This window comes from Uloborus diversus, chromosome 1 (assembly GCF_026930045.1).
Source record: "Uloborus diversus isolate 005 chromosome 1, Udiv.v.3.1, whole genome shotgun sequence".
Lineage (NCBI taxonomy): Eukaryota > Metazoa > Arthropoda > Arachnida > Araneae > Uloboridae > Uloborus > Uloborus diversus.
Genome location: NC_072731.1, coordinates 45,185,810 through 45,202,333, shown reverse-complemented (window position 1 = coordinate 45,202,333; position 16,524 = coordinate 45,185,810). Strand labels below are relative to the sequence as shown.

General features: G+C 32.1%; 1 protein-coding gene across 1 annotated transcript in view; it reads right to left on the bottom strand.

Moving 5' to 3' along the window:
- Positions 1 to 1,851: 1,851 nt before the first annotated feature.
- Positions 1,852 to 16,524, bottom strand: part of LOC129229523 (zwei Ig domain protein zig-8-like) — a 284,088-nt gene continuing 269,415 nt past the window's right edge. The window contains exons 5-7 of the mRNA XM_054863846.1: positions 15,074 to 15,268; positions 12,168 to 12,278; positions 1,852 to 2,750 (exon numbers count right to left, since the gene is read on the bottom strand). Coding sequence (XP_054719821.1) covers positions 15,141 to 15,268 — 128 coding nt within the window. The 3' untranslated portion in view covers positions 1,852 to 2,750; positions 12,168 to 12,278; positions 15,074 to 15,140. The remainder of the gene's footprint in view (positions 2,751 to 12,167; positions 12,279 to 15,073; positions 15,269 to 16,524) is intronic.

The following is a 16,524-nucleotide window of genomic DNA, read 5'->3' as shown; positions in this document are numbered from 1 at the left end:
TGATACGAGGTTTAATCAGAAAGTAAGAAACGCTTCAGTCTAACCCCGCAAAGTGCGCTGCTATCACATATATTTTGATGTCTTTTTGCTTTGTTAACATAATCGGTCTTTATGACTTTTGGCCTCGTCGGACAGCATCACATTCGGTGCCGCCTTGCGCCTTTGCGACGTTTTTCCGACCATGCACTCTCTGATAAAGTTTTCTGTTTTGATATATACTTATAACCTCTTAAAATGCTGCCCATCTTTCACGAATCACCTCGTATATACTAGCTGAGTTGTATGTAAAAATGTTGTAAATTGATGCATGCGAGAATAAAAATAAATAAATAAATAAATAAACATTGCATATCTTAAATCAGAAAATAATGCCCAATTGACGGCAATACAGAAACAACATCTACGTATCACTGATCCATCGGGCCAATTTCTGCAGATTCATGTGTACCTAGCATTATTTACCGCTTATATTTAAAACAATCCAAGAAATCGCTTAGTCCCATTGTGCCCCAAGTTTCACTGTGCCCAGGTCTTCTTTATACGTGGCCGTTTGAAACATTTTTGTGCTTTTAATAGAGAGCTGAATACTTTTTAGGTGTTTCCTCTCAATGATCATGATGGTATTTTCTCGTGTTGTTGATTTGAAGAAGAATTGCTCTTTATTATTATTATTTTTTAATTTTCAATTATTTAATCGTTTTAATACTTTTTCAACCTTAGTATTCATTTTCTGCTTTAATAATTTAATCAGAGAAATTAACATTTATATTAAGAAGTATTATTTGTTAAACATTTTGTGGCGATACTCTTTTAAAAATTTCATCTTTCTTTTCTATTAGGTGTCTGACATTTTAGCTGTATTTTTTCCCCTTTGAAAGAAAATTAATTTCCAACAAACGGAATTTCAAATGGAAAATCAAGTGAATTCAAATTACAGCCTGCTAGTTTCGATATGAAGGTTTTCTCTCGTAGGAACTATCAACGATACCATTATTAATGAATCGTTAGATATTTAGAGTAATTAAATAATTATAGAGTGCTTAGATGAACAATTCAGGTAAACAGATGATTAATTTTGTTTAACCTGAATAGTTTAAAAACTGCAATTAGAGTTACGTTTAAAAGATATTTTTACTTACGGCTTCATTGAAAAACAAATCCTTAAAATGCGAGCAATAAATACAGGCGGCGGCATAGAATAAATCAATAAACAAATGCCCAACTCACAACAGGGTAAAAAGTTAGAGACAAATTAAAAGTGCGAAAGTTCAGGGAGAGGTCGTAATTTTCCTGGCGCATCAACACATTTCAGAAAAGCCTCCACTTTTAGAATATGGGTCAAATCCTTTGCATAAAAATAAAATTAGACGTTTAAGAAGAATAAATTTCAGGTTTTTAAGTACATGCTTTATTTATCCCATATGAATGTATTATTTAATTAAAGCTTCAAATTATCTTAAAAAGCGTAATAGTTAGACACAGATGAAAAAAAAACTTGTTTATTATGTACGCCCACTATAAAAAGTGGATTATTCAACTGTATTTGTCTTACTTATACTGTAAATTTCATTTTCAAACGAAATAATTCGCTCAAAGAAACAAACAAAAATCTGAGCTGTTCGGAGGAAAACAAATAAAATGCCTGTACGGAAGCGCTTTCTGTTTATGTATTAATTCTTACTTTAAAAAAGCGTTCAAAACTATCAAATGATTATCGGGTGTATTCGTAAATTAAATTTGTCTAATTAACAAATAAATTAGACAGATGATTACCTTTGAAAAACTTTTGTAGTTAAGAAATTAGTACTGAATACACGTTTAAAAAACGAAACTCCAGATTTTTAAGGAAAACTTTTATTTATTCCATTGGAATATATTACACAATTTGAGCTTCAAATCATGTTACAGAACACGCAGTAGTTAGCCACAGATGTAATAAATCACTTGTTTATCATCTATGCCAACTAAATAAAAGTAGATCTTCCAACTGCATGCTTCTCACTTACACTGTATATTTCATTTTTACAAAGGAAAAAAGTTTAGACAAAGAACAAAAATCAAAGCTGTTTGAAGGAAAAGCCATAAAATGCCTGTAGTAAGGCCTTTTCTGTTTTATATCAAGTCTTAGTAACGAAGAGTTTCCAAAACTATGGTACATTATACAGACAAATAGCACAATCTTTTCGATAGTCATCGTTCCTAGAAAAGTCACGAAATTTTATTGATTCTATATTTATAATGATAATATGAAGCACCTTCGAAAATCTGTTCCAGACAAACAAGAATATGTATCGGTATATAATCATATATATATATAGATATATTTCTTTTCATTTATTCTTTACATAGAAGTCAAAAAACCCCACACTTTGGTATAAGCACACCAGGTAACGTAATTTGTCAGAGTATTTGGCATTCAGTATAATTGCGGGACACAAACTTGAAGAAAGTGTTTTAGGTTCACCGTCATGCCGTTAAATCAGAAGACAACACAGATATGAATAAACATGGAAATCAGTAGATATTTTCCTGTAATTTGTTGGTTCTTTCTATGAATGCTGCATAGTATCACTTTCATCTCACTGTATTTCTGCCACAAAATCAAGCCGCACGGTGCGAAAGGAGTCATTGAAATTGTTGAAACTAACTAGTAATTTTGGCCCTGTCATAACAATGGACGTTTAGTAGCTCATTTTTTAATTCCATTTACAAATAGTCTTATCAGCTCTAGTCAATATCCTTCTGGATACCTAAAAAATGAATAATTTTGATTACAAAGAAAGTATATAATTGGTATTTCTAAATAAGGAATTAAAGCACAGGATATCAGAAAAGTTCTTGTTACACTTGATGATTTCAGAGAAAAGAAACAAATTGTCGTATCACCAGTACACGGTTTGTGCCAAACCTACATATGTTCAAGAATGTTTTATGACATCGTAAAGAAAGGACAAAATAAAAAATAAATAGCTATTAGTAATTGCTGTATCGTCACACCGAGAATTTGTTTTTCATACTGCGACAATACAACGGTCAATGTAAATTACCTCTGCAATTGCATTTTTTTTTCATTTTCCCCATAAAACATTCTTGAACATGTGACGTACTCTGACGCAAACCGCATACTGAAACGACTATTTGAGTTTTTAAAAATGTGTCAATTACTTTTCGGACACCCTGTAATGTGAAAAATAATATCTAAAATTTGAAAATGGTGCAGCAATACGCAGACGAAACTTAAATATAAACATTAAAAATATAATGAATATAATTTAAAGTCATGACTAATTTTTTTAAAAAAATACAATAATAAAAACAGTGAGACAACATTTTTCATTTTGTCATAAACATAAAAAAACAACAATCGGGTAATATATGATCAGAAACAGCTACTTCATAAAAATAAGAAATAAACGATGTTCTTTACGAAAGCTTTATTTTCGATGAAACTGTTAGAGCTAAGTAAAGAGTTGCACAGATTTGCTTTTTGACTGCCTAAATCATGTATTACACATAGCATGGAAAACTGAACTAAAACCTTAACTATTCCAAATGAGAATCTATAGGATCGATGGAGTAAAAAAGAAATATAATTTCAACCTTTCAACTTCACGTCCTCACATTTTTTTCTGGATAAATTAAGTTATAAAATTTTGTGCATTATGTCCAAGATTACAAACGAACAATAAACAAACTTTGGCTCGTAGATCTCATGCAGCCAGCTGAAATCTCGAAATGTAGTTTAAAATTATTCAAAGACAAAATCATACAAAACATTGAATTATGCGGTACTGCCATGTAAAGTACACGCAACTGTGTTATCTGCCGAAAAAATAGGAGCTACACTCAACTATTTCCATTTACCCCAGAATATAGAACTTACAGGGTGAATGGGCAAACCAAATCTTCGCATCAAAAATAAATGTGAATGTGAAATTCTCTATTAAATGTTTTAGTAAATTGCTAATGGCACGCAACAATTGATAAAACAAGAAACTTCGCATTTTTACACCAGCTAGAGAGGCAAATAAAATACACTCACTGCCAAAAGGAGAGGGAAACGGAGAGACGGAGAGGTGAAATGAAAAAAAAAATGATAATATATAAATTGATATATTGTTTAAATTCAAACAAACAACAAAAACAGACTTTATTAGGGTACAAAAAAAAACAGACTTTATTAGGGTATGTGAGCCACCCACATCAGCATACAAAGTTTACAGCGTGTAACCATGCATTTTATAAGGTGATCAGCCACTACAGAGTCAAGTAATCGCCTATTCTCCTGTAGAACTGCTTCCAACTCTGTGAGAGTGACTGTAGGTGGGAAATGTGTACACACTGCACGGTCGAGGGCATTCCAAAGATTTTTAATGCGAAAGATCTGGCGAGTTCTTCGGCAAGTCCATAAGCGTTATATTCTCTTTCTCCAGGTACACATCAACGATGGCAGTTCAATGGGGACGCTCATTTTAGCCAATTAAAACAAAAGCAGATCCCACTGCTGCAGCGTATAGTCTCACAAGGGAGTCTAGGACTTCATTTCTCTACCATATAGCCGCCACAAATCCCCGTCTGTAGATGTGCAGGTCGTTTTGATAACCCAACGAAATCCCTGCCCAGACCATGATACTTCCACCTTGGAATGCGTGATATTCAGTGATGTTTTGGAGCCAATAACAATTACCTTGTTCTCTTCAGACCCTTACATCCCTGTCATCAGGTTGCAGAGCAAATTTTGACTCATCTGTGAACATAACATTGCCGTAATCAGACACAGTCCAACTGACATGTTGGTGGCACCACTTTGATTGGACGGAGAGAGGGGTACAAACTCGAGGTACCCGGGAGTACATTTCAATCATGTGTAGCCTTCGGCGCACAGTAGTGGTAGATATCATCTTACCAATGGGCACTGCAACCACAGATGTCACTCGTGTGGAAGTCGTTCTTTGGTTCCACTTGGTTACAACAGCAATATACGGACCTTCCGCGAGGTTTGTAACCCTTGGGCGACTGGCCACAAGTCTTCGGACAACTATTTGGCTAATTAGAAATTGTTTCCATGATCGTGAAATAAAGGAGTGGTGAATCCCAAAGAAAAGAGCAACATTTTGATTAATTGTCCTGCTCCAATGTGTCAAACAACACGCCATCACTCAGAGTCTTCCATTTGACTTCTGAACGCCAAATAATCACGTTTGTCTTGAAAATCAATAGCATAAAAGTTCTAACCGCCTATTATTGTCACTTACAAGCAGCTTCTGGGACCCTTCATAACGTTGCCTTCTGAAACGACTGTCGTTTTTGCATATTTATCGCACAAAACCGTTATTGAACGGTCTCTTACTTATTTGCATACTTCTATCTAGGGTCATTCCATAGAAATGTCAACCTCAACCTCAGAATTTTTTTTTCTCACAAAGCCCTAATTGTGACCTATCATTTCATTCACCATACTTTCTAAAACATTAATCCAGTAACAGTTTGCAAAAATTTCATTCGGTGTTTTTCTTCTGGCTTTAAACATGCGAGGTTGTAGAAAAGGCTTAGCATACACAAAAAACATGCGTCTAAGTTTTCTTGTGTAATATAAAAAATTTTGCAAATTTTTAAAAGAAGTATGTTTATTCTAAAAGATTAGAAGTTGGCCAAATAAAATTAACAGTTCCTTTTGCATGCATTTTAAGATAAGTATGTTAATTAGTTTAGTTATTTCACCGAAAATATTTACGTTACGTTAGTCACTAAAATGGACTATTTTCTGCTTAAAAACTAAACCAGATGATTGAACCAAACAGCACTTTTTATTTTCTTACATCTGTGTCATATCTACTTAAAAAGTGCAAAATATTTATTTTAGTATCAGTAGACATAAAATAATTAGTGTGACTAACGTAACATTTGAGCTGTGACTAACGTAACAGTTTGCATGTGACTATTGTAACATTTTAAAAATGACTGCTAATATTTAAAACTTATTTAATATAATGTACATTTTCATAAACAATTTTAAATAATTAGGCATTCTGTATTGATTAAAAATATTTAGAGTAAAAAATACCAGTAATATTACATTGTAGACCTTCTGTCTACTTAGAAAAATACTTTTTTTAAGGTCTTTAAAAAGATACTTCCAATGTAAAGAATTATTATTAAAAATAAAAAATAAAAAAAAGGTGAGTAAAGCAAAATGAGTACTCTGCTGAATGTGCATTCAACACAAGAACCCAAGCTAAGGAATTAAGAAAGTAGAAAGACAGTCTTAACAAAGGAGAACGTCTCTATTTTAGAAATTACATCTCCACCTATTATTAAAATGAAATAATGGCAACTCGTTGGAAAACATTTGAAGGTGTTACATGATACAGTGACAATAAACGCTGTTGCAGCATATTTCAGAAACTGCATGAGTGATCATTTAGAAATTTAAACATTTGCGGTGATATTTGGAATTAAAACGCAATGATGCAAATGTTCAAATGCAAAAATGTTCGGCTATTTTTAATTTAATATTACATTTTAATTCAGGATGCACAACACTATTCGTTCGATGAATGAGTAAACCTTAAAAAATAATATGCCATTGAAAAGTACTATGGAGTTTCTTATGGCGATAACTAGTATATCGGCAGAATACTGGATTCGGTTAAACTACCAACTTGTATAAAGTTAACTTTTTAAAAGAGAGATATTTAGGATTTAATTAGTCAAAAAAGGATGTTATTCAGTTAGTAAAAGAAGTTTATTTAATTTTTTTTCACATTCAAATTGAGTTAATTGAACTGAATCCTTCCATTCAACTTCTTACACTAATATTGAAAAAATGTAAAGAAAGAACCATAATGCAACATAAAAAAGTTTCCTAAAAAGTGTAAAAGTAATATAAGAGCAAGATATTAATTACAAAAAGTTTTTTATATGCATTCATTGCTTGTTATTCGATGGTTACGTTAGTCACACAGAGTTTTTCGTAAAAGTACTATTAAGGGCCAAAAAAGATTCATCTGTAACAAATCTCTAGTACATTTTTAAAAATAAACTGTTTACCTCTTACAAATATATCGGCCAATTTTAAATGCCTGCGGAAGTTTCAGAAAAATTTGCCTCGTAACATAAGCATTGTTTCTCAGGGTTGCAAAAATGTTACGTTAGTCACGATGCCTTTTTTGGTGAAAAAATACCTGCCAGCGTTTATTTTACTTCAAATTCTTGGTAGAAATGAACAATAGTCACCTTGTACATTTTAAATCTGCATACTAAACCAAAAAAAAATTTATTTTTATTCCCGGTGTAAGCAAAAATCAGCTTCGAATGTTACGTTAGTCACTATGGAATGACCCTCTACCTCTGCAACGAGTTACAGCCTCTTCAATTTGGATTGACTTTCCGAACTTTATATTTTCCTCTCCGTGCTTAACTTTTGACAGTGAGTGTATCACAAAACTTTAAAAGATAACATTTTCCACGTTGTTATCTTCAAACAATGATGACGCCTACTCATTTTTTAGGAAACACACAGAACTATCCGACTGTCTTCTATATGTTACCTAGCCTTCACTCATCAACGTTTTGTTTTCCGAAATTACCACTAGTGGTTAAAAAATTTATATTTGGCCCTAATGTCCTCTAGGTTCAAGACTCTAGAGGTTCAAGAATCATTCAAATAAATAAATAAATTGAGAAATGTGCATTAACATTAGTTTTTAATGTTTATATTTAAACTGTGTTTTAATTCAAATCAAGATTAATTTTAAGAATACACTTTTTGACCAAATATTTATTTTTTCTTTTTTAAATGAATCACACTGAACGATTGCAAGAAAGTGTTGCAAACTTGTGAACGACCCCTCACTACTCGTCGCGTATTCAAGAATTATTGAAATTCGGCTTATTAGATCGCTGATAACTTTCTGATTTTTAAGATATTTAACTAAAACTTTATCATGAGTTGAAGACTCTAGTTGAGTTTTAGATTATGGAAGTTATAAATTGCTATCTTTCGCTTATTCTCCGTGAAAAATTAATTGCTTTAAATATCTATATTTTATTAAAGTTTCAGCATTTCAATTTCAAATTTTAATATTATACCTTTCCGGTATGCTCTCAAGTTTTCTGAAAGTTTGGTAAGTTTTGATGGAAACATGTGCGTGTTATGAGCCGAAAGACTTCAAATAACATTTGTAGTTTGGAAAGAAATGCTTATATCTTCGTGAATGTCAGTGATACTTTCTCGAAAGTATGTAAAACAACTGTACACAGTAAGCTAACTAATTTCTGAAATTTTGAAGCTTAATCTCAGCTATTTACGACGAATGATGATAAAAAAACATTTTGTTTTTCTCAATTTGTTACTGATCCCCGAAACGCAATAGTTAATAACTTTTATTGGATAATTACAGCCGGAGCATACCTTTTATGTGACAAAAGTTACGAAGCTATTTGTTTCTTATTTCTTAAGAAATCCTTAAAAATGAGAGTTTTTGAAAGTGTCTCAATACTTTTAGTCATATAGTGTATGCTGTATCGAATATCATTTTATAAAACAAGAACTCATTTTCCCGCTTTCTCACACTCAATTATTTCATATATCCACAATCAAAAACCCGTTCTAGCTTGCAGGGATTAATACTGAAGTAGGTTTGCAAGGAGTCACCGAAGTTCATTTTAATCGTGCTAAAACATTTAATTCAACTTTTATTTATTTCTTTCCTTATTTTCCTTAAAACAATCTCATCACTGAAAACCATCCTTGTTGTTTTCCCTCATTTATTCATTATTATTTTTTTAATTTTGAAAATTCCTACTATTTTTATTATCATTTTTCTCATTTTCAAAACAAAATCCTGCATTAATTTATTAACTTTTGCATTTAAGTTATTGATCTTTAAATTCTAAATACACATAACTTGAAATTTTTTCGTAGGACTTAATAACAGCAGAAAGAAAACGCAGTGAAATTTCTAGGACGCGTTCTAAACTAAGTTCTAATTACTGAAAATCAATATATTTTCTCAAACAGAAACGAAATTCAATTTTATAAAGATAGCGCTTTTATTATGTTTGAGAATTAGAAACGAAACAATGCACAAGATTAACGTAAGTAAACAGCAAGCAAGAAACACATAGGAAAAGCATTTGAATATTTACTTATTTCATAACGCAGAACTCATTGTTTATGGATAATCGCAGATAACTTCAGAAAATGGCGAGCAATTCCCGGGCATTGTGAAATATATGGGCTGAAGAAACAACATCCAATTTGATTGTCTATTTTCAATTTTCTCCGTTACATTTTAGAGAACATGCACCAAAACTTTTGTTTATAAATTCAATTTGATGATCCTCTTTATTTGCCTTTAGTTCTATCAAATGCTGAAATTTGAGATTTGGAATGGAGCCAGTATGTAAATAGACTCATGCTTCTTCGTAGCTCTCTGCGTATGCAATTTTCGTAAAAGCTTATTTCGATTTGCTTCATGCATATTCATTGATTGCATACAATTGGAGAAAAGATTACTGTTTTGTGTCCACTGCTATTTCAAACTAGCTGGTATCAATTCATCTAATTCCTTGTGAAGATTATACCATAATAAGTTTAGTTCGGTAAATGTATCTTTATCAGTGTTCATAGAATTTACAATTGGTTTCTAAAAGGTAGTGATTAAACTACAAACTATTTCGATTTGTAGTTGACTTTTGGTAGGGCAGTTCGGCCAGTAATAAAGCATTAAGAGCACAATGTGATCTTCAGTTACTCATAATATTTTGAAATGCTGCAGAATTCTGTACATGAGTGACCACTCCATTTTTCATGTTGAAAAAAACGGAGAGGAGATTTATATATGAGTCTGCTTTAACTATAAAAAAGGTTTAACTGCAAAGTGGCACAGTAATCCAGTAAATAAACTTGCTTAATTTGCGAACTTTGTACTTTCATATTTGGTTTCACTGTTTATTATTGATCTCTTTTGTTTGTGTTGCTGTTTAACTTAATTTTTATTCACGTTATCAACTTACCAATTCCATATTTTTTTTCTGTTCTTTTCTTTTTACAGTTAAAAAAAAAAAAACCTGTTTATTTACCGCTCAGATTCTTCTTTTCTGACTTGAATATCTGCTTACTTTCAAACATTCTACGAAATACCTAGTAAATGAAACTTTAATTCAGTCCAAAATAGACTTCAATTTTTTAACCAGTCCTTGTTTCTAAACTAATATTTTCATACTGAAAAGATATCTTGCATTCATCGCAATTTCTCCAATGCTTTGGATCCCGACCTTTGACCAAAAGACCCAGGTTACAATCTCCCGAATACGAAAAAACTCATCCCCTGTCACCAAAAATGTGTAAATGCAGAATAATCCTAAGCGTTCATGAAAATGCACAGAGGTTGACTTCATGTGGAATTCGTTTCTGTTGTACGTACCTAGTAAACAAAAAGTTATCTTGTATATTTTTTCAAAAGCTATTTTCTCTAAAACAGTTTTTTTTATTTTCTTGAAGATCTTCAATGTAGGGAAAAAAATAGGCTTTTAATTGACTTCATTTTAAAACCATTTTATCAATTCAATATTTATTTAAGTTCATTTATTCTGATAAGTAGTATCCTTAAACGAATGAAACATATCTTTGTATTAAGTATTATAAATATGTTTTATAGTCAGTACAGTGAAGGAAAGATAAATGAATTAAAATAGGACAAGTCGTTTAAAACTTCTTTATTTTAGGAGATTGATATAAGGTTCTGCCGGGGGTACGGTGATAAAAATGGCATCAGTAGATATCAGTATGCGTTACATTTGCATAAGTAAATAAAGCAGCAGCATGGCCTGGTGATCATCGCCATGGATTTTGGATGAGTATTTCTGTAACGGTGGTTTTTCTTACAACCCCTAAGCATGAATTTTTCTTTGGGTTCCAGGTTGGCCGACATGATCCTGATCTGTTAGAAAAACGATCCGCGAAATAAAGATTGTGGCTTACAGATGTGGACGACGTGGGGGGGGGGGTGATGCTTGGCCTTGTCGGGATTTGTACGACGCACATTTGTGATACTAAACCAGTGCTTTAGGCGCTGAGCCAAAAGGACCTCAAGGCTCGGGGCAAAGTTTGGTTATGTGCTATCTGACGAATGCAACGTTACTCCCCCTTAAATCCTATAGGGAAGTGAGTTAGCGATACAATTATTAACAAATGAGGGGATATAGTTATGCTTGCTTCTGCAGTGGTCGTTGCTGAGAGTATTGCTACTGCAGAGTGAGATGTGTGTTCATATGAACATCCGCAGTCGGGCGCGTGAGAGTGAGCGCCAGCGGTTGGGCGAATGAGGGAGCAACGCACGAGGAAGAAAGTGCCTATGGCGTATTCATATCTCTGCGTGACATGGCGCCATATGTTGCGTTGTTCGGTCACCAAAATGTGGCGTACGAATGTGGACGACGTGGAGGAGCGAAGCGTATCCGTATCGGGGTTTGAACCACATACCTTTGTGATACTAACCCAGTGCATTAGCCGTTGAGCCAAAAGGACCTCAAGGCTCGGGGGCAAAGTTAAGTTATGTGCTCTCAGACGTATGCCACAAAGATCAATGTGCAGGATTTTTCTTACATTCTTCTCAGAAAATCGCTGGGCAATCATGTTAAATATTTTGGATATTTCTGAAAGGTTTTCTCACATGGCATATAATATTTAGCTTTGTAATGATCTGATATCTGCCAGGCGTTTTTGTTTCCAGTGCAGTACCTGTATCTCTTAAGTTTGTTACCCAAACATATTTTTTTCTACCTGGAACATGGTCATGTCTGCCTAGTTAAAACTGAACGCGAAATTCCTTCTAAGCGGTAACCGAGAAAAACACCATTAACAATATACTCCTCCACCACCATGACGATGATCACCGGTTCATGTCATTACAACTACTGCATATGGCACATAATGTTATCTACATATGCCAGTTCCATTACCGTCTCCCAAACAAAACCCACACAGCTCACCCTCTAAATTCAAGAAGTATATCCGCCGGGCTCTGCTTTAGTGGAGTTATCTAAGACAAGATATTGTCAATAGACAATATCTAAATGTCTATGCTTTTAAGATATATTGAGACTTACAAAATATCACGGTATAAATTGTGGAATTATTTGTGCCGTAGAAAGTTACTTACATGAAGTACTTTACAAATCTATTAAGATTGTTTTTTTTTTTTTTTTTCATGCTTGACTCTTCAGATAGCGATACTGCTGCAGCACTTTATTAATGATCATCTACCTGTATTCTGCAAAAAAAAAAAAAAAAATGCACATAAGTAACGGTTTTTTGAAACAGTTAGAAAAAAAACTGAATTGTATATATTTAATCATCCTTTGTAAGGATATTTGTAAGTGACGTTTTTTGTTGAAGGACTAAAGTAGATAAAAATGCTTCAGCGTTGAAAAGTTACAAACACATATATTCCAACTCTAGAACAAGTGTATGGTGGAGAAAAAGGAAGATAAAAACTTCTGAAATACTTTGATAGTCGACTTGACGCTACTTTTTTTCAAAGTCTGTAATGCTTAAAGTTTTACACGTATTTAGGTTCAGCCATGAAATGCATTTCTTAATGTCATTATTAATTGACTTCGCAATTGCTATTATTTTATTTTCTATTGTTTGATATCGATTTAAAAGACTAGAAAAAGCAAATATAATAAAAGTATTGCAAACATATATCCAAAAGTCTAACTTTTATTTAATTCATATTTTCTATTTCAAAATATTTTTGATTTTATTAATGGTTACACTTTGAACAAACACGTTAATGGTTTACAAAGCATTTTTTGAACAAAAATGTAAGAAAGGGATGTTTTTGAGCATTTTTTACTTCGAAATGCTTGCAGATGATAAATTTAGTTCAACGTGCTGTACAGTCTTTAAGAAGAATGCATCCACGAGTGGTATCAGTTGAAGGAAATATAAAGTGTTGTTTATTAAGATGAAATTAAAGTATTGCTCCCAAAATGTTTGGTATTCTTCAGAACTTTGAATACATAAAATATTTTAATTAACTAGGTAAAATTGAGGGACATTCAATTTATTCATTTTTTTAACAATGTAATTTAATAAATAATGCTTATTTTACTTACTCATATTCTATCCGTGCTTAATGCCTTTAGATTTTTTTTTTCATAGGTAAATAAACAATACTGCCGTGCTAAGCGCAAAAGTGTCATACCTGCATCAGAATCCCAAATGAGAAATTGCCGTTTAAAGTAGGTTGCCTTCATTAAATTTGATACAAATGCCACTTTTTTCAGAATTTAAAAATATATATAAACCTCTACAAAAAATATCCCTCGTTGCTTGGGTCAGTAATAATTATGAGAAACAATCACTACTTTTATTCGCTTTCTGTTTTAACTGAAATAACTCAAAATACATCGCTTTGACGTGATAAGAATTGAACTATTTTCTTACCCATAAAAGTAAAATGGCAATACGTATGAAGAATACAGTAGTATTCTTTTAGAAACGAAAGCATGGCATTTCAGCATATACAAATTTGAAGAATTTCCAAAACATGAACATTAAACTTCACTTGTTTTTATTTAAGTATTTCACTTGTTTTTTTTTTTTTTTTTTTTTTTTTTTTTTTTTTGAGTCAAAATATAAATATATGTTAATCATTTTATTTTTTAAAAATGGTCTAAAACGTTTTTTATATATCTATTGAAGTTCAAACTGTTTTTAAAAATATAGCCGCCCGTAATCCCCTTATACTTGCTTTAGTTATTTTGGAAAATTTCAATTATTGTGGTTACTGCTATTTGAAATTTTACTAAATTTGCGGTAATCGTACCTTGGATAATGCTCCCTCCTCCACTTCCCTACTTTATAAAAATGTCTGTTACTAATTTTCGTCAAACCGATATTGTCGCCAAATATTGAAATACTTTTGGAGATCATAAAATGATGCTAAGCATTTTCATCCGAAATGTTTGCAAAATACATAGTAAAATTTGGCGATTGTTCGACATTTTGCAGAAGGACATTTTTTTTCTGATGTTGTTGTCCTTTAATGGCGATATTTTGTTTACATGATGAAAACCAAGAAACAACAGTACGCAGTCTTTTGCTTCAAAAACAGAGACAGTTGAAGCACTGCCAAATGCCTCAGCTATTAAAATATTCCGCAACAAAGTTTAGTAAGATTCCTGCTGGTCGATTAGATAATGAGTGTCTAATCAGCACAAATAAATAAAACAAACCATTATTTGTATTAAAGTTCCATTAAAATAGAAAATAATCAGAAAAATCCATTTACTATTTACCAATCTTGTGCAAAAATGTTTCTTTAAGTTTTGACTTGAGAAAAAACCTTGACTGTCAGAAGAAAAAGGGACGACAGGGATACACTAAACACTGAATTTTGATGATAAAAGCCTTCCACCATGAAACAAAAAAGCTTAGAACTCGTTTTTTTTTATTCAACTTTAAAATTTCGAACCGATGCCATCTTCAGCAGAAATTTAGGAGATTTCGATGGACATATAACGTTAATATGTGTATTTTTTCGCCCCAGATATTAGAGAATATACGTGATAATTGTTTTATCGCCCCTATGGCGGGTTTTGCCCCCAGCCCTTAAACGTGACGAATTCTAACATATGGGTTCTTTTGATGCATAAGTTTTATTATTGTAAATTTCCATTGAAATTCATTCAGTAGTTTTGCGTGTACTGTATTTATGTAAGATATGTGACAAAGAACCTCTGGGTGACCGTAACTCAATTTTAATAAAACGTGCATATACGATAGAAACTGCTTAAGGCTTGTACGGTCGGCGTTTATTTCTTTTATCATTACTTCTTTTAGATATATAAATATTTACATATTTAGAAAACTAATTCTACCATATAGCTACAATAAATTCAATTTTCAATATTGCATTTAAAGCATGAGACATACGCCACTGTTTACCACACTTTAGAAAATACCCGATAGTTTTGATCAAAAAGTATAAAATAAATTCCTTCTGAAGTCAGCGAAAATCAGCCGAGGAGGACGTAATTGGAAGCGAAAGGTACTTACAAAAGTGTGGCTGAGAAGTGGACGGACTGTCAGTTCTGATTTGGCGATCAGCTTCCCGTCATTGGCGTCAGGACGACAAAACTAGACAGGAAAGCAGCACAACCCAGAAGACTCGCAAGTATTGGTCCATGGTTGAAGAAGCCCTGGCTACAGGAGAAGTGTTCAAATCATGTTGCATTGCAGCTCTTTTTTCACCTAGGAAGAAGAGAAGGAAACATTTTACTCGTTACCAAATATTTATTTCAAAATGTAGTTTTATTTTAGTACGTTTTCTGCAGAAATATCGATCTAGTTTTCGAAAGCAGTTTTCGAAATATTTATGCGTGTTTTTTTTATTTTTCGGAAGTCATTTTTTTTGTTGGTGAAGCAATTTAGTCATTAAAAAAAGTATGTTTTTTTTTTTCTCTCTCTCTTTTATCACCCTTGAGTTTTATATTTACCAATTCATTGCATGTTTTAACTTTTAAATCCTAAAATACATAAGGTAAATTTGCTGAGAATAAATTGTTAGAAAGTAGTTGGAACACTCATTGAAACGTTTTGATAAATTCTTCATGCTGATTGCTCAAGCAATGTAATCATCGTAAACATTACTGGAAAAAATGTAAAACCATTTATTTGAGATACTGTATCTACCATACAAGACATATTGTTCATAACGTTAACTTAAAAAAATATAAAAATATAAATATAGTTTATTAAACATATTCATCGTAAGTGTCCAGTGATGTTTATGTCTGTTTATGAAATAATGTAAAAATAATAGTTACCTATTAACACCATTTTTTGTCATTTTATGAAAAGTTGAATGACATATTTTGCTAAAAATGTAACTCACATAAAGATAAAATATTAACAATTATATTTAGAAATTATATTTCTTTATTGCAGTGATTATAAATTACTGAGAGCTTATATACTTTCTTTTCTCACATCCAAAATTCATGTACGATGCACCATCCACAATAAATAACTACATCATGACATAAAAATAAATGTAAGCAAAAAACAAATGAAATGTCACTTTGATTGTTTGTAGTTTTTCCCATTTCTTAAGACATCCTTTTTCATATTTACAGAAGACAATTCACAGTAAAGAACTTATAATGAAAAACTCTTCACATAAGTTAGACGATTATTGTAATTTAATAACTATGTCGCATCAACAATATAATGAATGGTTAAATTTGTCTGCTAAACGTAAAACAATGGTTTGTTTTTTTCCCCGCAAATAAATCTTATGTTCAATGACACCTTTAGAAAAAAAACTGCCTTTAAAAGGCTATAATTACTTGCAACTAATTACCGAAAACAAGAAAAAGTCAAAAGATGCAGAAAAAAGTTTTGCAGTAAAAATAATTTATCTTTTACTTTCATAATACTTCTTTTTTAAAACAATATCGTAAATAAGGGATACTAAATAAGGGGATTTTTTACTATGCTATGCTTTT